At 42.1% G+C, this 23,903-nt stretch overlaps 1 protein-coding gene across 1 annotated transcript in view; it reads left to right on the top strand.

Moving 5' to 3' along the window:
• LOC120937493 (neuroblast differentiation-associated protein AHNAK-like) overlaps positions 1-18,566 on the top strand; it is a 58,301-nt gene extending 39,735 nt beyond the window's left edge. The window contains exons 3-5 of the mRNA XM_040350760.1: positions 8,944-9,097; positions 13,598-13,764; positions 13,849-18,566. Of these exons, the coding sequence (XP_040206694.1) occupies positions 8,944-9,097; positions 13,598-13,764; positions 13,849-18,417 (4,890 nt within the window). The 3' untranslated portion in view covers positions 18,418-18,566. The remainder of the gene's footprint in view (positions 1-8,943; positions 9,098-13,597; positions 13,765-13,848) is intronic.
• The last annotated feature ends 5,337 nt before the right edge of the window (positions 18,567-23,903 follow it).

Below are 23,903 nucleotides of genomic sequence, written 5' to 3'. Positions count from 1 at the left end.
TGTTTGTTAACCTAAAAAGATATATATTGATCCTCTTCTTTTAAAGCATGTTATACAGCACAGTGCTTGTGCTGTGTCTTTTGACCCCCTGTAACACCTGAAATACCTGGCTGATCCTGCCAGTTTCTACCCTCTCCTCTGTAAACTGACCATGGTGTATCATGGCTGCTGAGCCCTGGCACTGTGGCCAGAGTACATGCCTCGGTCAGCCACAGCCTTACTATCTGCAGCTCTCCTGTCCCCCTCTGTCTTCCTCCCCCTCCCTGCTTTTCAGCTCTGTGTGTGAGCCGTGTCCTCCCCGCCGCTCCTCTGCTGCTGCCATACTATGCAAAATAACAATCTGTCCTTTGTAGAATCCCCTCTGTCATAACCTGTTATATCGCTCTCTTCCTTTGTTTTATAAAAATTAAGAAGCACAATACCTTACTGAAGACCGAGGCTGAGCGTTCATATGACTGCCCAAGGCTCTCCTCCCAGCTGATGTCAGAGGGAACCTCATCCCCTCCCTCTATAGTCCTCGGAGCAGGGCAGGAGAGCCTTGGACATCAGCTGAGTGCACAGCAGCCCTTCAAAATAAGGTATTGTACTGCATCAGTTTTATAAAAGAACAGCAGTGAGTGATATAACATGTTATGACAGAGGGAATTCTACAAAGCACCCATAATGGCTTAACAAACACTTTAATTCTGTTCCCCTTGTTTCTGTACCCAGTCCTGATTCCATTCCTTCCTTCCATCTATGGTATTCTCCTTTACCAGTGTTTCTCATCTTGTATACAGTGCCTTGAAAAGGCATTAATACCCCTTGAAATTTTCTGCTGCTAAATTCTGACAGGATAATTGAAGTGAATATTTACATAATTTATTGTGTGAAGATTCTGAATCGATCTCATTATCTTGGGTTGTGGTTTTGCTACATACAGTCACTGTCATGCTATAGGTTGATAAAATGATTTTTTAGGCCAGCAAATTAGGAAATCAATGGCAAATGTGGTGAACAGAGGAAGTGAGAGGGGCTTGTATTAAATATGACAGTCACCCACAGTCTACACATCAAGTACAAATATAATGGTTCATTTGTACTATCACAATTTTAGAGCACATATATACACATCCCAAAAGTTCACATGCACAACGTTTCACCTAGAGCCAAGGGAAAGATACACAGCCTCCAGTGCCTTATGTGGTATACCCAGCCTAAACTAAACTAGTCTGGACATTGTACAAGCCACATCTGAACAAGTTCCCACTGTCTAAGGCCAGTAGTGTCCAGCCATGGTCCCCATAACTTTTCAAACTTTCCCAAGCATCCCCTGGGTTAGTACACATATTTTTCAAAAACAAGTGTGTATCCCATGTGTGATATCCACATTTGGTATGCAGGAGGGTCAGGTGATTTCCAAAGCAGAAGTAGTATTTTGCGAGCTTGGAAGAGGGCGCGATTAACAGCTACTCTTGTGGGCTCCTCCAGTATAAGATCACTTAACATTCCCAACAGGCAACATTAAGGGTCTAGCGGGACAGAAGATTAAGGGTACCCGAGACAGCTGTCCAATAGGGGTGTAATTTAGGGCACCTCCAGAGAAGGTGAATGAGGTCACCCCTGTCCCGCTTACATCTATAGCACAAGGGGTCATCAAGTATGCCCATTTTATGCAGTTTAGCAGGTGTGAGATGAGATCTAAGTACTATGTATAACTGGGATAGTTTTTGTGGTGAGATTAAGGAGCTAGTCGCCACTGTCAAATGCTTTATTAGCATCCAGGGACAGTAGCGCACGTTGACCCATATTATCCATGGGTGTCTGCATGTTAAGGAATAATCTCCGTAGGTTCAAGGCAGTGCATTTGTGGGGTAAAAATCCTGCCTGGTCAGTGTGTATAATAGACAAAATAACCTCATTGTGACGCATGGCAAGCAACTTGGCTAGGATTTTAACATCGCCCTGCAGCAATGAAATAGGTCTGTAGGACCCCAGATCCAATGGGTCCTTACCCGGCTTCAGGAGCAGAACGATGTTAGCCCTTGACATAGACTCTGGTAAACATTGGGCATCATAAGCTGCATTAAAGACCTGAAGTAATTACGACAGAATAGATTCCCCATATCTTGTGTACACCTCAACGGGGATACCATCGTCCCCAAGGGCTTTGAACGCAGGGAATTAGGCGGCCACCATTTGCACCTCGTCCAAGGTCAATGGGGAGTCCAGCCTAGACTGCTGACTTTTCATCAATGTGGGTGGCTCCAGAATACTCAGATATACGGCAATTCCTCCATGGAGTATTGACTTTGAGACTGGTATAAGGTATCGTAAAATTGGGTCAGTTCCTGTGTGATAAGTTCAGGACGGTTCACTATACAACCATCCGAGGTGCGTATGGCAGGGAAGAACTGATGAGACCTAGCTATTCCAGCAAGCAAATCCTTGTCTTCTCTCCTTCTTTGTAGAATGTAATTTTAGAGAAATAACTTTTATGTTCCGCAGCATAGGTTTTCACCCGATCCAGAGAATCCTGGGCCGATATCCACGCCACTCTTGCGGAATCAAGTGAGGTAGAAATATATTGTAGTTCCAACTATCGCACCTGGCTTTCAACCTGTAGAACAAACTCGGAGGATGATTTTTTTTGATTGCATTAATTTCTGCTATAAACATTCCCCTCCCAGCATAGTAATTATTTCCCTTTAACTTTGTTGGTGACAAAAAATTCAGCTAGCTTGGTGTCTATACGCTCATGAGAGGCGTTCAATTTCCATAGGGCGCTAGGAAGTGACAAGGGCGGTTGGGCCTGGAGCCAGACCACCAGAGGGGAATGGTTGGACACTTTGCAAGGTAGATATTCCAATCGTGAAACCAAGGGGATACTACAGGTATTACCCAGGCAGAGGTCAATTCTAGATAGGGAGCCATGGGATTTGGAAAAACAGGAAAAATGTTTGTCCAAAGGGTATTTGAATTGCCAATGGTGTTTCTTCTTGGGGATTTCAATTGCTACCTAGACTCGATGTTAGATAGGCACCCGCCTGTTCTTTGACACAGCGGCGGAAGACACACTACCTTGAGAAAACCAGGGCCCTGTGAATCAGGACAACGACCCTGCATGAATAGTTTGTATGTGTGAAGTGATAACTGCCCAATAACCATGACTAATTAAGGCATGACACAGAGTCTGAAGTAAGGTGAGTTTCCTGGAAACACACTATTGCAGTCTGGAATCGCTTGATACATGAGGATATCATGGTCCTCTTCAAAGTATCATGAACATTCCTAACGTTCCATGACATCAGGGGAATGTCAGCCATGGCACAGTAACAGTACAATCATATGCAGAGAAGAACTAACTGGAATACATCCGGCTTTACTATTCCGATTCAGGTCAGGAATCAAAATGGAGTCATGGTTGTAATAAGATTCCCAGACAGCCGCCTGGGGGGTATACCATCAACATTGCAAATCCAGCAGAACCTAAAAAGAGGCTGTGAGGTAGAGGCCACCGGATACAAGGCAAGAGTCAGTAGCTATGTAGTGTGCTCAGGTGGAGGTACAACTCCGTATCTAACACTGGATGTCATATAAAAATATGTTCAATGTAACCGAGGTTGTCAAAACGAGTTTCTTCAACAGGAGGAGTTGAATTCTGTAAAAAAAAGTGTAATGGCAGAATGGCAGCCACCCCTCTTTCGTAGATCTAGCTCATATTTTTAGGGCTAAGGAAATGGCCCTCCAAGTGAAGACAGCTTCACGTCGATGTTGCAGGCTTTGCTCATTGTGATCCAGCCAGGATGCCGCTTCAGGAGCAGATTCAAAGAAGTGTGTTTGGCCTCTTGCAGTAATCCTCAGTCGGGCCGGGTACAGCATGGTAAGGTAGTTTGAGGCGCAACAGGTGCTTTTTCACATCCTGAAACTTTGCCCTCTTGCGCAGAAACTCTGTAGAAAAATATTGATAGAAGGAGACTTTTCCGCCGTTATAATGTATGTTTGTTTTTTCTCTGGCCAGGTGCAGAATGATCTCAGGATCCCTGTAGTTCAGCATATGAGCTAGCATAGACCTTGGGTGGTTGTCAGGGGGCACAGGTCTGGGTGGGGTATGATGAGCCCTCTCTACTACTAATAGAGTGGTAAAGGCCTCCTTGCCAAACAAGAAATGTGGTGTGGTACCGACCTTCCACTTTCTATGACAACCCCACAATGCGCACATTATTATGGTAGAGACGGTTCTCTATATCATCTGCCTTTTCGTTAGCAGCTGCCACCTGTTGTGCTGCCATTTTGGCATCACGGGCAAAGGGGGAAACTGTTCCTTTTAAAGTCATCCATGGATACAGTGCATTTCTGCACAGCCTGTAGTATATACCCCAGGGTGGGTTGTAAAGAATCATAGTTGCCCCCCTCTTCAGGGTTCACAGTCATACATGTCTCCTGATACCACTGCAGCTTCCATCATATCGGCCCCATCAGTGCTCTCAGTGTCCTGGTCAAAAGGGAGACACATAGTCCTCCACAGCAGACTGACTGGTCACAGCTGACAGTCTCTGTGCATAGTACTTTATATTCATTTCCCTCCCCAGTTGCTTGGGGGGTTTGGTATCAGTACTTGCGCCGCCCTTTGGCTTGTCTCCTCCACAAGGCGGTCGATGCTGCTGGGCTCCATTTTGGAATTCCGAGGCCGCTGCATCTTCTCGGCCTTTATGGGTCAACATATGTGCGAAATCTGCAGAGGATACTGCCCCAGGCTTCCCAAGATACTATGCAGCATGCACGAGCAGTACAGAGCCGATCGGTGACAGATAGAAGGATCATTAGAGGTTTACAGCAGGAGTCTGGTGAGATACATCCGCAGGAAAGTCTATATTCACTTAAAAAAGTAAATATTAGTGAATAAATTAAAGCTGTGTTCACTTTGAATATCCAAATGTGCTGGCACAAAGTATGATTTTTGGTTTACCAGTAAAATGCTTTTCTTGGAATGCATCACAGGGAATAGAGCACTTTATATTCATTACTATTGATTGAACTGGATGCACTTGATGGGCCAGATCGACGAAGCAGTTACGCTGGCGTATCTATTGATACGCCGCGTAACTTCTAGGTTGCTCCAGCGTATCTTTGTTTTGTATCCACAAAACAAGATACGCCTGAAGCTGGGCTAGATCCGACTGGCGTACGTCTTAGTACGCCGTCGGATCTAAGGTGCATATTTACGCATATTTACGCTGGTCGCTAGGTGGCGCTTCTGTCGATTTCCGCGTCGAGTATGCAAATTAGCTAGATACGCCAATCCACAAACGTCCGTCCGGCCGGCGCATTTTTTTACGTAGTTTCCGTAAGGCTTTTTTCGGCGTAACATTACCCCTGCTATATGAGGCGTACTCAATGTTAAGTATGGACGTCGGGCCAGCGTCAAATTTTACGTTGTTTGTGTAAAATGTTCGCGAATAGGGCTTTGCGTAGAATTATGTTCACATCGAAAGCATTGGCTTGTTGGGTAATTTGGAGCATGCGCACTGGGATACCCCACGGACGGCGCATGCGCCGTTAAAAAAAGACGTCATTTACGTCGGGTCAAGACGTATTAACATAAAACACGCCCACAACTTAGTGATTTGAATTGCGCGCCCTTACGCCGACACATTTACACTATGCCGCCGTAACTTACGGCGCAAATTCTTTGTGGATACGGGAAATACGCTGTAAGTTACAGCTGCGTAGTGTATCTGAGATGCGCTACGTCGGACGTAAACATGCGCCGCGCTACGTGGATCTGGCCCGATGTCTTTCATCAACCAGACTAGCTATATAACAACTTGGGATATCTCCACGCATTGGGCATGAGGTGTGGGCCACAGTGCAGCAAGAACAACACATCCAAACCCAAATACAGAATAGGGGAGACTCCACTTACAAACTCACCTGCAAGACCTCTCACCCAAATCAAGCACCTGAAAAGGCATGACTATCTACTTGGTAGAACTTAGTACATGTGTGAAGAAAAGACCAAGTAACATCCTTGCAAAACTTGAATAAAACAAGTTTAATGCTGAATCTCGGGGAAGCACTGACACTCCTTATGGAATGGTTCTTAACTATTTAAAGAAAGAACCTTGCCCTTGATGCCATACGAAACATAAAATAACAAATCCACCTAGAAATAGTAGATCAAGAAGCAGCCTGATCCTTTTGAGGACCTTTGGGTAGGAGAACCGGGACTCAGACTGTTAAAATGAAGCTGTAGACTTTATGTAAAATTGAACAGCTCAAACAAAACCCAAAGAATATGAAGCACTTTCATCTGTAGCATGCTTAAGATTAGAACAGAACAATGTCCTGATTTAGGGGTAATGAAGAAACCACAGTAGGTGGTAATGAGGACCGAGGCATCAAACCAACTATATCATGGTGAATAACCAGTACAGGCTCCTTGTAAAAGAGCGTAACCAACTCCGAGACCCTAAAAATCAAAGTCATAGCAACCAAAAAGGTAACCTTGCTTGTAAGTGACTAGGTATTTTCTCAGAGAGTCTTAAAAGCAGAAGTGTACAAGACAGGTACACCCTGAACACATGCCTTAGGATTCCTGGTATGGGACTCTTTGTTGTTGAATCTTAAATCTGAAGAAGAAAAGAGATACACATCTGGTGTCCCCCACCACAGATATATTTTTGCAAACACCTCCAGGTGAAGGGCTAATTCTTCCAGACTGAGCTGCTCATCGCTGAAAAAAATCTGCCTGACAAATTCATACGCTGGAAATATGCACACTGGAGAGGCTGGAGCATGAAGTTTGGTCAAGACAAGATCAGGTCCCCTTCAAGAAGACGGGTCCCTCCAACTGCACCCTTAGGTCCCTCCAACTGCACTCTTATGGGGAGACCTCAAAGGTAGACAGACTAGTGTAGGAGAGCCAGCCCTTTTGCCTGAAATTCCAGGGTGTTGATTGGCAACTTTCACTCCTCTGATGACCATGTTCCTTGAACCAAAAGGTTCTCCAGAACACCTCCTTAGCCTGACAGGCTGACATCTATCATCAATTGGATGCCAAATTTTGAAGGTCTTTCCAACAACATTAGGGGAATCCACCGGGGACCAAGGAGACAGGCATTTCTTCTGCAGAAGCAGTACTTTCACCTGAGCCATGTCGAGGACTAAGCCTTAATCCTCCTGATGATGTGTCAGAACTAAAGTCGACACCCTCCTAACGCCCTTTACTGCACCTTCCTAACACCCTCCTAATGCCCTGTACTGCAACCTACTAACACCCTCCTATCGCCATGTACTGTGCCCTCCTAACGATCTGTACTGTGCCCTCCTAACGCCCTCCTTATGCCATATACTGTGCCATCCTAACACCCTCCTAACGCCCTGTACTGTGCCCTCCTAACACTCTCCTAACGCCCTCCTAATGCCCTGTACTGCACCATCCTAACACCATCTTATCGCCCTGTACTGCGCCCTCCTATCGCCCTTTACTGCGCCCTCCTATTGCCCTGTACTGTGCCCTCCTAATGCCCTGTACTGCACCCTCCTAACACCCTCCTAACGCCCTGTACTTCACCCTCCTAACGCCCTGTACTACGATGGACTGAATGAACTGATATGCACATAGTAGTAAGCTACGAGTAAGCATCACATGATGCGAAACATGTCAGCTCTTTTTTCCTAGTCCACTTGTTTGACTGCATGAATTTTGGCTGTTTTTTCCATATGAATTTTTGTTGTTTTTTCATGATTTGAATAAAGACATCGTTTTTTGAGGAGTGCGGCGATCCAGGATTTTTCTTTCATCCCATGCTAATTGAGCACAGCCAGCACCCTCTTGGTTTGTTGGGACGGAAGCAACGGGATTTATTGTTTTATAGAGCGGTATACTTTTCTTCACTATGCACATAGTAGTATTTGCACTTTATTTATTCTATGTTTGGCATATGCACTTTTAATATTGATAATAGTTTGTTGAACAGTTGTTTTAGTTTGATTTGGCATTTTTTTTGAAGATTGGCATAAATTTAATTGGTATCACGGAGAAGAACTTTCACTGAAATAGAGCACTAAATATATCTATTTTTACATTATATAGATTTATTAATTTTATACTATGACCAGTAATTTTACGGGTAGCCGATTTTTCTATCACATAGCAAGGTCACTCCACCAATAGAACATTACACAGAATAAAGGAGACACAAAGTTTTGTATATACAGTACATATGCAAATGAGGTGAAACACATGTCAATGTAAAAAATCAAGAGAGAGAGACAAATAAGTCCACAGTAGCACACTAAATTAATCTACAAATATCGTAAAAATTTGCATTGTAAAATGATCAACATAAAACACCCATACATCATGATAAGTAACCATATGGCATATCCAAAAAATCTATAAAATATTGATATATGCTCCAACATATGCAAATCAATATGGTAATACAGTCCAACTTAAAGTGATAAAAAGATAGTGAAACAAAAGCCTTCACCAAACTGACGTATACCAATTCCACTCCCTTAACAATAAAGCTCACCAGATACTGTTACCAATAACTCTTGTGTCTGGCAAATATTGCCTTATTAGATGTTATTGAAGAGCTGCTTGTACACGCCAATCTCCATCCAGATTAATAAAGAGACTCTCCACATGTTGGGATAGAAATTAAGACAGAGCCTCCAATAGTGTAAAAACACTTTAAGGTAATTCGTTTATTAAAATGAACTTACATAATAAAAGATTCATAACCACCTTGTTAAAATTTCCAAACATGCCACAGAATGTCATAGGGGGGGGCACTTAAAATTTCTTATAATTTCCTATAACACCCAGACAAATAAATAAAATGTTGAAGAAAACAGTTTGTGGTAATGATTATAATATTTTTGTCTAATCACAGTATTTTTTTTATACTAATATATTGAAAATGCTATCACTGAAGTTTGTTTGTTTTTCAGAGTTATCAAATGGAAAGCAATAATAAGGTGATCCTCACTGGCCGACCTGGAAGCATCTCTGATATGTTAATGTTGGATGATGACAATGGGAATGTTGTCATTGCTGGGATTAATCAAGATGACCCTATTGTCAACAATATGGGACTTAAAGAAGGTATACAGAGGACATTGTATGGAACCAGTAATACAATGATGATTAAAACTATTAAAGGGGTTGTAAAGGTTCCTTTTGTTTTGTTTTTTAAATAACGAGTTATACTTAACTCCACTGTGCAGTCCGTTTGCACAGAGTGGCCCCCATCCTGCTGTTCTGGGGTCCCTTGGCGTCTTTTTTTGCTCCTTCCCACAATAGCTAACCCCCTCTCCCGAGGGGGTTACTTTGCTGGCACGCTCCGATGTGATACAGTCAGCGTCCATAGACATTGAGTGTATGACTCGTCCCGCCCCCCAGCGGCCACATCATTGGATTTGATTGGCAGCAGCGGGAGCCAATGGCTGCGCTGCTATCAATCTATCCAACCAAGTCCGAGACTCCATGGAGAAGAGGACGCGCAGAGCAGGTGAACAGGCTCAGGTAAGTAAAACGGGGGGCCCGTGACAGCCAGGTGTTTTTTCACCTTAATGCATAGGCTGCATTAAGATGAAAAAACACACACCTTTAAAACTCCTTTAACCACTTACTGCCCGGTCAATAACAGATTGACGTCCGGAAAGTGGTTCTGAAATCCTGACTGGACGTGTAATGACGTCCTGCAGGATTTCATGCCCGCACGCGCCCGTGGGGGCATGCAGCGTGGCGATCGGTGATGCGGGGTGTCAGTCTCACACCCTGCATCTCCGATCTCGGTAAAGAGCCTCCGGCGGAGGCTCTTTACCACGTGATCAGCCGTGTCCAATCACGGCTGATCACGATGTAAACAGGAAGAGCCGTTGATGGCTCTTCCTCACTCGCGTCTGACAGATGCGAGTAGAGGAGAGACGATCAGCGGCTCTCCTGACAGGGGGGGTTTGCGCTGATTGTTTATCAGCGCAGCCCCCCCCCTCAGATCACCACACTGGACCACCAGGGAAGCCCACACTGGACCACCAGGGAAGGGCAAAAAAAAAGGGCAATAAAAAAGTCAGTAAAAAAAAGGGCAGTAAAAAAAAAAAAAGATGCCAATCAGTGCCCACAAATGGGCACTGACTGGCAACATGGATCCATCAGTGCCACCCCACAGTGTCCATCAGTGCCACCCCACAGTGTCCATCAGTGCCCAATGCCCACCTATCTGTGCCACCCATAAGTACCCATTAGTGCCGCCCATGAGTGCCCATCTGTGCTGCCTATGAGTGCCCAGTGCCGCCTATGAGTGCCCATCAGTGCTGCCGGTGAGTGCCCATCAGTGCCGCCTATGAGTGCCCATGAGTGCCGCATACCAGCGCTGCCAATCAGTGCCCATCAGTGCCACCTCATCTGTGCCTATCAGTACTACCTCATCGATGTCCATCAGTGCAATCTCATCAGTGCCCATCAGTGCCGCCATATCAGTGCCCATAATTGAAAGAGAAAACGTACTTATTTACAAAAAAATTTACAGAAAAAAATAAAAACTTAATTTTTTTTCCAAATTTTCTGTCTTTTTTTAGTTGTTGCGCAAAAAAAAAAATCGCAGAGGTGATCAAATACCACCAAAAGAAAGTTCTATTTGTGGGGAAAAAAGGATACCAATTGTGTTTGGGTACAGTGTAGCATGACCGCGCAATTGCCATTCAAAGTGCGACAGTGCTGAAAACTGAAAATTGGCATGGGCGGGAAGGTGTGTAAGTGCCTGGTATGGAAGTGGTTAAAACCATTCCATCAATGCAAACTACATCTCTGGCTCAATTATCATTAGTAAAAGGCAGCGTTGGTGGTAGTGATTGACAGTAACTTGTGACGTGGCAGTTTTTGGTGGTATGCAGAGCACACCACCATTCTGCCAGTGCTAGTAAGCAGTAGCACACACTTCATCTTTATGAAATAATCCATCTTTAAGCTAAAAGGTTCACTCACCATTCACCCCCTTCCATTCATTCAATAACAAACCATTAACACCAGCTTGTTCTCATCTCAGCATCATCACAAGACTGCCTGCCGACGCCCACACAGAGTCCTTTTATTAGAACAAAAGCCTTCACAGACCACAGCTGATTGGAGGAGATCACAGCATGTGACCATAGGAAGTGATGTCACAGCATGTGACCTTCTCCATGGGAAGCCAGGACACAGCATGGTGGCTCCACACAGCAAATGCCCATATATGGATGGGACAATATATGATAACCCTTCCGACAGGGATACATACAATACATGAATACAACATAATACAACAACAGCATGATACAATAACGATACAGTAATAATTCAATAACAATACGATACAATAATAATACAATAACCAATGAACACAGTTCCTGATGAGGGGAGCTTATCTGCAGGTGTACACTCACATCACAAAACAGTGTTGATCAGGCAACGAGAGATGACAAGAGTGCACATCCGCTAAACCGACAATGCGCAGAGTGGACGCATCTCACAGGCGAATATCTGTACATGACACAGGGGCCCTTTCGCCGGCCGACCCTCCCACTCCACAAACACCCTTCTCCAAATTAGGAAGTGTATCTCAACCAGTCTCAGTCCGCCCCAGTCAGCTCTTTAGAGCGGGCTGCGGGAGAACCAACAATGGGTGACACTATGACAATACATATTAAATACATCTTCATGAAATTTCCACAACACCCGTAGTGATATAGCAGATGTTAGTTTTACTCAATTGAGCATTGCTTAGTTTGTCCTTTTTTTCTAGTAAAGTCTATTTTTGGAATGGTAGTAGTCCATGGGTGATATAGGGAAAGACGATTAATGACATCACACGTCCAGCCCCACCCCCCTACAGTAAGAAACACATATGAGGTCACACGTAACCCCTACAGCGCCCCCTTGTGGTTAACTCCTAAACTGCAATTGTCATTTTCACAGTAATCAATGCATTTTTATAGTACTTTTTGCTGTGAAAATGACAATGGTCCCAAAAATGTGTCAAAATTGTCCAATGTGTCCGCCATAATGTTGCAGTCACGAAAAAAAATCGCTGATCGCCTTCATTAGTAGTAAAAAACGAATTATTAATAAAAATGCCATAAAACTATCCCCTATTTTGTAAACGCTATAAATTTTGCGCAAACCAATCGTTAAACGCTTATTGCGATTTTTTTTTTACCAAAAATAGGTAGAAGAATACGTATCGGCCTAAACTGAGGAAAAAAAATTTTTTTTATATCTTTTTTGGGGATATTTATTATAGCAAAAAGTAAAAAATATTGAATTTTTTTCCAAATTGTCGCTGTATTCTTGTTTATAGCGCAAAAAATTAAAACTGCAGAGGTGATCAAATACCACCAAAAGAAAGCTCTATTTGTGGGAAAAAAAGGATGCCAATTTTGTTTGGGAGCCACATTGCACGACCGCGCAATTGTCAGTTAAAGCGACGCAGTGCCGAATCGCAAAAAGGGGCAAGGTCCTTAACCTGCATATTGGTCCGGGTCTTAAGTGGTTAAAGGAAAACATTTTTTTCCTTTACTAACCCTTTAACAATTGATTAAAAAAAAGAACTAGATTTATTTTTTACCTCATGGACTTGCTGGCTTCATCTTAAAGTTGTTCTAAAGGCAGAAGGTGTTTTCTCTTAATGCATTCTATGCATTAGGATAAAAAACCTTCTGTATGCAGTAGCCCCCCTAATACTTACCTGAGCCCCATCTCGATCCAGTGATGTTGCAGAGACTTTGCTGTTCGGGACTCTCCCTCCTGATTAGCTAAGACACACAGGGGGTTGCCATTGGCTCCAGCTGCTGTCAATAAAAGTCAATGAGGCAATGAAGAGAGAGAGGGTGTGGGGCCGAACCACGGCCCAGTGTCTGAATAGACACACAGAGAGGTGGCTCTGTTCTGGTGCCCCCATAGCAAGTTGCTTGCTGTGGGGGCACTTGGCAGGAGGGAGAGGCCAGGAGCTCTTGCAAGGGACCTGAGAAGAGGATTATCTGGGCTGCTCTGCCATATCAGCCAAACTATTCTCTTCACTCCTCAGAGAACCTCCTGCTCTCTAGCTTCTCACTTGCTCGCCTCCAGGACTCCTACAGAGTCTCTTACATCATCTTGAACTCCTTAACCCTATCTGTCTGCCTATCTCCTACTCTATCCACCTTTAGGCGGTCCTTGAAAACTCATCTCTTTAGACATGCCTATCCTGCCTATACCTAACAACTGAACTTTTTTTCCCCATCAGCTTATCCCCCACGGTTATTGCCTTTTGTATCAATTGACCCTTCCTTTTAGATTGCAAACTTTAACAAGCAGGGCCCTATGTTTCCTTTTTGTTTTGAATCATATTTTAACTCCTGTATAGTATTAACAATTATTATTTGAGAAGCTGTGGAGCTACAAACACTTTATTAGACTAGATCCTACTAACATCTTCTAAACTGATATCTGTCTGTTCTAGTAAGACAAGCATGCTATTGTACACAAACTAGCTTGCAGTTTGCTATACTGAATTTTAGAGAGTGTAACTCTTTGATATCTCAGAGACATTTGTGTAGTTTCTCTGCTTATGTTTGTAACTTTTTCCAGGTGATGAGCTTCTTGGAGCAACCATTTTTTTCGATAATCTACACAAGGCAGAAGTACTTAATATCCTGAAAGCTGCAGAACCTTACAAAGCTGGTCTACAACTGCATACAAAAAGTGATTTCTCACTCCCTCAATCCAGCCCATACACTTTGAGAACAGAAAATGTGGTAAGGTCATCCACTTTTTTCAGTACCATATAATTGTTATGCCTAACTGAACAATTAATGTCTATTTTACCTTTTTTTTTATAGGCAATTAAACCTTCAGCATATGATGATCTTTTCAACAATAAGATACGTCGATACCTTAAAGGTTCAGTTTCTATGCAAGATTTGTCCAAGACAAGCACACCTGGTGGACAGTTTAAATCCACAACACCAAGCTACAAATTGAATACATATAGTTCATCATCAGATCATTTGTTTGATGTTCCATCTTTAGGACTGCCCACTCCTGAAATACTTGGAGAAATCAGTACACCACACATCAGTATGAATGGTTCCCCAAGTAAAGAAGATAGATCACAAATTCAGATGCCATCTGTTAATATTTCAGGTAAACAAAAAAATGCACCAAATTTAGATATAGGTTTAAAAACACCTTCAGTTAACATTTCACAAAAACAGAATCTTGATGTTGATGTAAATATCCCCAGTGTGAAGATTCCTAAAGCAGAAATAGATGGAAAAATAAAGGCTCCAGATGTGGAACTAACAGCACCAACTGTATCAGGCAAAGTGAAAATCCCTGAGGTAGAGGTAGCCGAACCAAATGTTAAAGGGCCAAAGTTTAAAGTACCTTCACTTAACCTTTTTCATTCAAAAAAATCAGTTCAAGAGGCTCCAGAATATGAAGCTAATATGCCAAATGTTCAGGTTCCCGATGTCAATATGGCTCTCCCAAAAATAGACATACAAGCTCCAAAGTTTAAAGGTGCAAAAGGAGACATTACAGGTCTAAAACTGAAAGGGCCAGAAGTAAATGTTGATTTACCAAAAGCTAATATAGGCTCAATCAAATCTGACCTAGAGGGCCCCAAATTAAAGGGACCACAACTTAATGTGGATCTTCCAAAAATTGGTGTGAAAGGTGCTAAGTTACCTGATGCAGATATAAGCTCACCAAAGCTGCAAAGTACAGCAGTAAATTTTGGCCTTCCAAAAGCTGATATACAAGTTCCAAAACTGAAAGGTCCAGAAGTGAATATTGACCTTCCTAAAGCAGGCATCAAAATGGTAAGAGGTCCAGATGTCAATGTGGATCTTCCTGATCTAGATTTAAACAGCCCACAACTGAAAGGACCAGAAATAAATGCAGATTTACCTAAAATTGGAGTAAAAAGTACAGACTTTTCTGGTATGAATGTTAACCTACCAAATCCTAAAATACAAATTCCAAAATTGAGAGATGTGGATGGGAATATCGATCTTCCTAAAACTGATATCCATGTTCCAGAAGGTGCAGATGTAAATATTGCTGACATTAGAATTCCAAATGTAAATGTTGGTTTTCCCAAGACTAAAACACAAATGTCAAAATTTATGGGTCCAGATGTGACTGTTGACTTACCTCAAACTGACTTCAAAACTACAAAGATTAAAGGTCCCAATGTGACTATTGATCTTCCTAAAACTGATCTTCAAATGCCAAAGATCAAGGGTCCAAATATGAATGTTGACCTTCCAAAAGCAGGTATCAACATTCCGCAACTGAAAACGCCAGACGTAAATATAGACCTCCCTGAGGTAGGCATAAGCAAGGGAAAGTTAAAGAGTCCAGAAGTAAAAGTTGACCTACCTACAGCAGATTTACCAAAATTAGATTTGAATACTCCAAAACTAAAAGGCCCAGAGGCTAATATAAAAGCTCCCAAACTAAAAGGACCAGATGTTAATCTTGATTTACCTAAATTTGATTTAAAGGCTCCGAAACTGAAAGGCCCAGAGGTCAGTGTTGACCTCCCAAAAGCTAATATAAATATTCCAAAACTGAATGGTCCAGAAGTCAATGTTGACCTTCCAAAAGCCGATATAAAAATTCCAAAACTGAACAGCCCAGATGTTAATGTTGATCTGCCTAAAGGTGGAATAAAAATGCCAACACTTAAATCTCAAGATGTGAACCTTGAAGTTCCAAAAGCAGACATAAAGCCAAAGTTTAAAATGCCTTCATTTAATTTCTTTGGGAGCAAAAAAGGATTTCCAGATGCTGAGCTAAATCTAAAAGCTCCACATGTTAAAACTGGAACACTCGATTTAAAGGGGCCCAAATTTGATGTAAATACACCTAGCATGAATATGTCAGGTCCAAAACTAAAGGGGGACATTTCAAGTCCAGAAGCCAATATTGAGCTACCAGAAGCAGATGTGAAGGGTCCCAAATTTAAAATGCCTATTTTCAACATGAATACAACAAAAATGAAAATGCCCTCTTTCCAGATGTCAGGGCCAAACATTAATGCCCCGAATGTAAATGCTGATGCTTCTTTATCTACTCCAAAATTAGATGTCAATGCACCTCAGATAAACATAAAAGGTCCTGAAACAGATCTAAGTGCCCCAAAGTTTAAAAAGCCATCATTTAATTTTCCTTCATTTCAGATGAAAGGCTCAAGTGTAAAACCCCCTAATTTGGATATTGATGCATCGTTAAAAAGTCCAGAAGTGGAAATGAATGCACCTGAAATTAATTTTAAAGGTCCGGACACAAATCTAAATGCCCCCAAAATAAATCTGCCATCAGTTGAGATGACATCTTTCCAAATGTCAGGTCCCAAGGTCCAAATTCCAGATATTGATGCATCTTTAAATGCTCCAGAACTAAATATAAAAGCACCTGAAATGAATGTTAAAGGTCCAGATGCAAATGTAAATGTTCCAAAATTTAAAATGCCCTCATTTCCGATTCCATCTTTCCAAATGTCTAGCCCAAAGGTTGCAACTCCAGATATAGATGTTGATGGGTCTTTAAAATCTGCACACCTTGATTTAAAGGCACCTAAAGTTAATGTTAATGTTCCAGAAGCTCAGATAAAAACCCCAAAAGTGAATGTTGATGGTCCTAACTTTGATATTCCAGCCCCAGATGCAAAGATAAATGCACCCAAATTTAAAATGCCTCAATTTCAGCTACCCTCTTTTCAAACATCTGTTCCAAAGGTCCAAATTCCTGATGTTGATGCATCTGTAAAGGGTCCTCAAGTGGATATTAATGCTCCTCAAATTAATGTTAAAGACCCAAGTATAAATGTAAATACCCCTAAATTTAAATTACCAGAATTTCAAATGCCTTCCTTCCAAATGCCTGGTTCAAAGGTTAAAGCTCCAAATATAGACATTAATGGATCCTTCAAAACTCCAGAAGTGGATGTAAATCTACCTAGCCCTGATGTTAAAAATCCAGATGTACAGTTTAAAGCATCAACGTTAAAAATGCCATCTTTTCAAGTGACAGGTCCAAATGTCCAGCCTCCAGATTTAGAAATAGATGGATCTTTGAATTCCCCAAAAGTTGATTTAAATGCTCCACAGTTAAACATGAAAGAAACTGAGTGGAAAATAAATCCACCCAAATTTAAAATGCCCTCTTTTAATCCTTCAGGTGTCAGTATTAATGAACCAGATATAAATGCAGGTGGAAATGTCAAAAACCCAAACATTACAATACCCCAAAGTTCTCTAGGAAACAAAGATGTAAAGATAGGAGCATCAAGTGTCGAAGTCAAAGAGTCGAAATTCAAATTTCCATCTTTGCGTATATTTCACCCTAAGGGTAACATACCAGATGTTGATTTAGGCTTTAATTCTGCAAATATGGATGTCCCTTATATTCCAAAAGTACAAGGCAGTGCTACATTACCTAATATGAATGTTAGTGCACCCAATGTCAGTCTTAAGACTTCAGATAAAAAAATGACTATGCCAAAACTTAAAATGCCAACCTTTGGAAAATCTCGTTCAGAGGACTTTGATTTTAAACTTAAAGCACCTGATGCATCATTGCCAAAAGCTAGCATGGAAGTGCAAAGCCCAGAGCTGAATGCAAGTTTGCCAAGTATTAGTGTAAAACCTCCAAAATTTAAAAGTCCAGAGGCGGATTTGAAAGTTCGGGTTCCAGAGCTGGAAAGTGCAATCAATGTACCAAATGTTCAAGCAAAAGCTCCAAAATTAACAATAGAAAACACAGAAGGGAATATCTCATTACCTTCTGCTAATGTATCTGGTCCTGGAATTGAAATACCTAACAGTAGAATAAAAGCACCAGGTTTGAAGATTTCCACACCTCAAATAAGTGTACCTGACTTCACAATGGAACCAACCTCTGCTAATATCAGAGCACCAAAAATAAAAGCTCCAAATGTCAATATTTCTGGTCCAAAGCTGACACATGATGGATTAGACGGTATGGATATAGATGTAGATTGCCCATCTACAAATGTTAATGAGCCAAAGTGGAAGAAACCATTCCCAGGTCAAACGGAAGGCCCTACTATAGATACTAGCATGCCACAAATGAAAAATGACCTTAAAATATCAGCACCAAAGATGCAAAGTTATCAAAATGATTCCACCTTGGATATAAATTTACCATCTGTACAAGTAAATCCTCCAAAGTCGAAAAAACCTTTCTCTGGGCAAACAGAGGAACCAGGTGAAGATGTAAATGTTGACGTGCCTCCTGCTAACATAGATATAGACCTTAATTCACCTCTGAAAAAGGACACTTTCCAGTCAAAGTTTTCCTCCATCTTTTCTGAAAATATGTTCTCTATTCCTGATGTCTCATTTGACATCTCTCCCACAAATCTAGACAAATCATAAGTTTTCTTAAATATTTATATTGTCCAATGCAATATAAAATGTAAAAAGCAACTGCATTAGCTAGTCAAGTACAGACTAATGATAAAGTTAATGTTACAAATACTTTTCTAAAAAAAAAACATTCATTGAATAGTAAGGGAAACTTCAGGCAAAACATCATGCGTTATTATGCTTGAAAAATGTGAGTGTTTTTACAATGGGGGTTATTTACGAAAGGCAAATCCACTTTGCACTACAAGTGCAAACTACAAGTGCAAAGTGCACTTGGAAGTACAGTCACTGTAGTTTCGAGGGGGACATGCAAGGAAAATAAATAACAGCATTTTAGCTTGCACATAATTGGATGATAAAATCAGCAGACCTTCCCCTCATTTAAGATCTTCCCCTCCCCCTTCCCCCTTTACAGCGACTGTGCTTCCAAGTGCACTTTCGGTGCAATTTCAAGTGCACTTTGCACTTGTAGTGCAAAGTGGATTTTCCTTTCGTAAAAAATAACCCCCGCTCTCATGTCATATCTATCTATACTTTGTTGACATAAAAATATGTTGAAAACATAGAAAACATCAATTGTAAGGTAGTTGCTTTCTTCTGTATTTTTCTACTATTACTGAAGTAAGTCATAAATCGGTAATCAGCTACTTGGCCTCAAAGACAGGTGAACAAATTGGTCATAATAACATCACCAATTGTGTAGTTGATTCGAATATATAAATGTGTGGTCATCTGTGTCATCCAAGCATTGCCAATCAATATTAATCAGGGCAGAGAAATATTTAATCGAATAGGTGATTATTATATGATGATTGTTCAATGGAGTGATGAATTTCTCACTTGAAGCAGAAAGACCACAAAGTGGTCAGGGACCTTACATTTAGATACATTGTCATCCTTTTTGGTGCCACAGTTCCAAGGCGGTCCTTCCTTTATTGAGTATTTCAATATTGAACCGTATTTGTGCTATCAGAACTTTTACACTAATATTATGGTAACAGAGCAGGAATAGGAAACCTGCAGAATGTATAAAATATATGTATTTCATTAAAACCGATGCAGCCACTTAATTTATACCTCAGTCTAGTTAATGCAGCATTCGTGACCAAAAAGACAAAGAGGCTCTCACACAATTTAACACAGAAACCCCAAAATAGATATCAGATTACAGCACTCCTGTAACATTTGCCTTAGGCCTTGTACACACGACCGAACATGTCCGCTGAAACTGGTCCGCGGACCAGTTTCCGCGGACATGTCCGACCGTGTGTACGGCCTAGCGGACAGGTTTCCAGCAGACAAAAGTTTCTCAGCATGCTAAGAAACTTGCCTGCTGGAACCATGTCCGTCGGACATGTCCGATGGTTAGTACAACTCATCGGACATGTCCACTGGTTATGACTTATAACCAGCGGCCCGAAATCCCGCGCATGCGTCAAATTGATTCGACGCATGCATGGAAGCATTGATCTTCCGTGTCAGAGAGCGTCGGTGTCTTCTACGTCACCGCGTTCTCTGTCCGTGGGGATTTTGGTCTGATGGTGTGTACACACATCAGACCAAAACCTCCCAGCAGACATGTCTGGTCGTGTGTACAAGGCCTCAGAAACATTTTTCATAGTGTGACTATTTTACTCCAGGGAAATCCTACAAACACCTAACATCCAGTTTCATTTAATAATTTATTGTAGTTGAAGAAAGAAGATTTCTTATTGGATACTATGGTTTACTGCACAATAAACATAATACAAATTTGACTTTTTTTAGTTTCTTAACCAACATAACTATCATAACAATATTTTTAACTACTTTCTGTTTAAAGTACCTGTCCCTTAATTGTTCTTAAAAAATATGCTTTTGTGGCTCAGAAATGTTAAGCTATATTTAAGTCACTTAATAAACTGCTTTTATTACATTATCTTTCATGTAACATATTCTCTTGTATACATATCAAATCTAAAATGTTACTTTGAAATATAAATGTATCACTAGAAAACCAAATGTACCATATTTTGTAATTTTGTACTATATATTGTAACGTCATAAATAGTATATTTACTTCCTCTAAGAAGATATGTATGTCTTGTGTCAACACATACATTGGCATGCATTATGATAATATTCCTAATAAATGTATTTTCTTCACTTTGTAATTTTTTTGACGTTGTATGAAAATACTTGACTGCTCACTATGTAGAACACATGCACTCTTTGAGGTTGATTTACTTAACACAAATAGGCTTTTAATTTTTCTGCACAAGAACTTTGCAAGCAAATCGTCAGACCTCAGTAAATGTTGTGAAATTCACTTTTCAAAGAATAACCTATGATATGTAGGGAAAATAAATTGCACATGATTGGATGATGTAAGTCAGCAGAGCTTCAACTCACCAAGCTCAGGAGAAAATTCCCTTGCAAAGTGAAAAGCCTATTTGTATTTAGAAAAATAACCCCTTTGTGTTTATATATCTTTTTATTCGTTTTATAAACAATTTACACAGTACAAATACAATCATATACTTTATATCTATACATTTTATTGTTTAATTGACATGGGACCATGCAGTCTATTTTCTCTATCCTTTGCCTTCATTCTATTCCCTATCAATTTCCCAGGACCTCCTTAATATATCCTTATTTTTCATTCAATCACACTCAATCCAGAGAAAAAATAAAAAAATAAAATAAATTACCCCTTTGTTAACATTTGTTAGCTATTTTTTCACTTTACATGGGAATGTGTATTCCCATGTAAAGTGAAGTCTTTCCTCAAAGCTACTGTAGTCAGCTAGTCTTTCCTCAAAGCTGAGCTCTTCATGACTCTTATCAGTTTGGTTTTCTCTGCACTTTCTCCAGTTCTCTGATATCCCTTATGTGAACTGGTGCCCAAAACTGAATCGCAGATTCCAGATGAGGTCTTACCAGGGCTTTGTACTGGGCAACATTATGTCTCTGTCTCTGGAGTCTATATCTTTTTGTGGCCCAACCTTAAAGGGACACTGGGAAGGAGTAGAGGTGCGTAGAATCATATGGGGTCACATAAAACATGTTGCATGTAAGGATGTGTAAGATCTCAGAAGTTACTATGTAACTATGTAAGTAGAATATGCACAAGGAGTGCATGGGTGTTATCAAAAAATACTGTAGCTAGTTGAAGCACTTAGGAAAAAAACACATTTGCTGATCAGCATGTACTGTACTGAACATACTGGATGCACACAAGAAATGAACGAGTCCTTTGAAATGCTGGGATTCTGGATATATTAGGCTGTAGGAAACACAGCATTAGGAGTGCACAGGTGCTCGTAACTAGAGTTGAGCGGACAGCTGGATGTTCGGGTTTGGACCCGAACCCGGACTTTGAAAAAAAAGTTTGGGTTCGGGACCGAACCCGACCCGAACTTTGACCCGAACCCGAACCCCATTGAAGTCAATGGGGACCCGGACTTTTGACTACAAAAATGTCTCTAAAAAACTAAGGGAAAGGGCTGGAGGGCTGCAAATGGCAGCAAAATGTCGGGAAGAGCATGGCAAGTACTCTGGAAATAAATGTAGATAGGGAAATAACTTAAAATAACATAAAATAAATAAAAATAAAAAATAAAATAATTTTGACCTAGGAGGACAAGGTCCATATGTAGTAGGAGGTTGAGGTGGATGTGGCAGTGTAGGTGCGAACGGCGGTGGAGGAGGAGGAGGTAGCCAACACAGCAGGTTTTGGTTTTTAATTGATTTATTTTTTAAATTAGGGTAAACCCCAAAAGAGTGAGAAAGATCTAGGGTTGTTACCTCCCTTTAAACCTGAACACAGAGTAATTACACAGGTTCTGGGGGCTAATTTAATGTCGATAAGGCACCAAGTGAGTTTAATTACCAGTACCTTAATCAGCCAGAGAACCTGTGTAATTAATATGTTTTTGCTTTTAAAGGGATGAGATGGCAACCCTAGAAAGATCAGAAAAATGGCTGGGTAAGGCCGGCCCGGTGTCTATTTTGCACAAGGTACGGACAAGTCCTCTGGGATCCATGCCTGGTTCATTATAATGAACGTGAGCTTGTCCACATTGGCTCTGGACAGGCGGCTGCGCTTGTCTGTGATAATGCCCCCTGCCGTGCTAAATACACGTTCAGACAATACACTGGCCGCAGGGCAGGCCAGCACCTCCAAGGCGTAAAGGGCAAGCTCAGGCCATGTGCCCAATTTGGAGACCCAGAAGTTTAAGGGGGCATAGCCGTCATTCAGTACGTGTAGGCGTGTGCACACATACTGCTCCACCATGTTGCTGAAATGCTGCCTCCTGCTAAAACGTTCCATATCAGCTGGTGGTGCTGTTTGTTGTGGCGTGCTGACAAAGCTTTTCCACATTTCGGCCATGCTAACCCTGCCTTCTGAAGTGCTGGCGATGCCCCTGCTGCGTTGGCGACCTCTTCCTCCTCCTCTGCCTTCGCCTTCTGCTTCCACTGTGCCCCCGCTGCCAGGTGGGAATTGCACCAGCAGCGCGTCTACCAGCATGCGCTTGTACTTGCGCATCTTGCGTTCACGCTCCAGTGAGGGAATTAAGGACGGTACATTGTCCTTGCAACGGGGATCCAGCAGCGTGGCCACCCAGTAATCAGCACCTGTTAAAATGGGCGAAACACGCCGGTCGTTGCGGAGACACTGCAGCATGTAATTGCTCATGTGTGCCAGGCTGCCCAGAGGCAACGAAAAGCTGTCCTCTGTGGGAGGTGTATCATCTGTATCCTCTGTATCCCCCCAGCCACGCACCAGTGATGGCCATGAGCTGGTCTGGATGCCATCCTACTGTGAACATGGTTCCTCCTCCTCCATGTCTTCCTCCTCCTCATCCTCCATGGTGTCATCCTCCAGAACTGTGCCCTTGCTGGACAATTGTGTACCTGGCCTTTGTTGGTGCACGAACCCACCCTTGGAGCCACTTGTGAATGACTGCCCTGAAAGCCTTGGAAATGATCCCGATTCCTCCTCCTCCTCCTCCTCCTCCTGTGCCACATCCTCTTCCATCATCGCCCGTAGCGTTTTTTCAAGGAGGCATAGAACTGGGATAGTCACGCTGAGAGCGGTGTCATCGGCTCTGGCCATGTTGGTGGAGTACTCGAAACAGCGCAACAAGGCACACAGGTCTCGCATGGAGGCCCAGTTATTGGTGGTGAAGTGGTTCTGTTCTGCAGAGCAACTCACGCATGCGTGCTGCAGCTGAAACTCCACTATCGCCTGCTGCTGCTCGCACAGTCTGGCCAGCATGTGCAAGGTGGAGTTCCACCTTGTGGGCACATCACATATGAGGCGGTGAGCGGGAAGGCCGTAGTTATGCTGCAGCGCTGCCAGGCGAGCAGCAGCAGGGTGAGAACGCCGAAAGTGCGCACAGACGGCCCGCACTTTCTGCAGCAGCTGTGTCATATCGGGGTAAGTTTTCAGGAAACTCTGCACCACCAAATTCAGCACATGCGCCAGGCAAGGAATGTGCGTCAAACCG

This window comes from Rana temporaria, chromosome 4 (genome assembly GCF_905171775.1).
Source record: "Rana temporaria chromosome 4, aRanTem1.1, whole genome shotgun sequence".
NCBI classification, from domain to species: Eukaryota; Metazoa; Chordata; class Amphibia; order Anura; family Ranidae; genus Rana; species Rana temporaria.
This window is presented reverse-complemented; position numbering and strand designations above follow the sequence as displayed.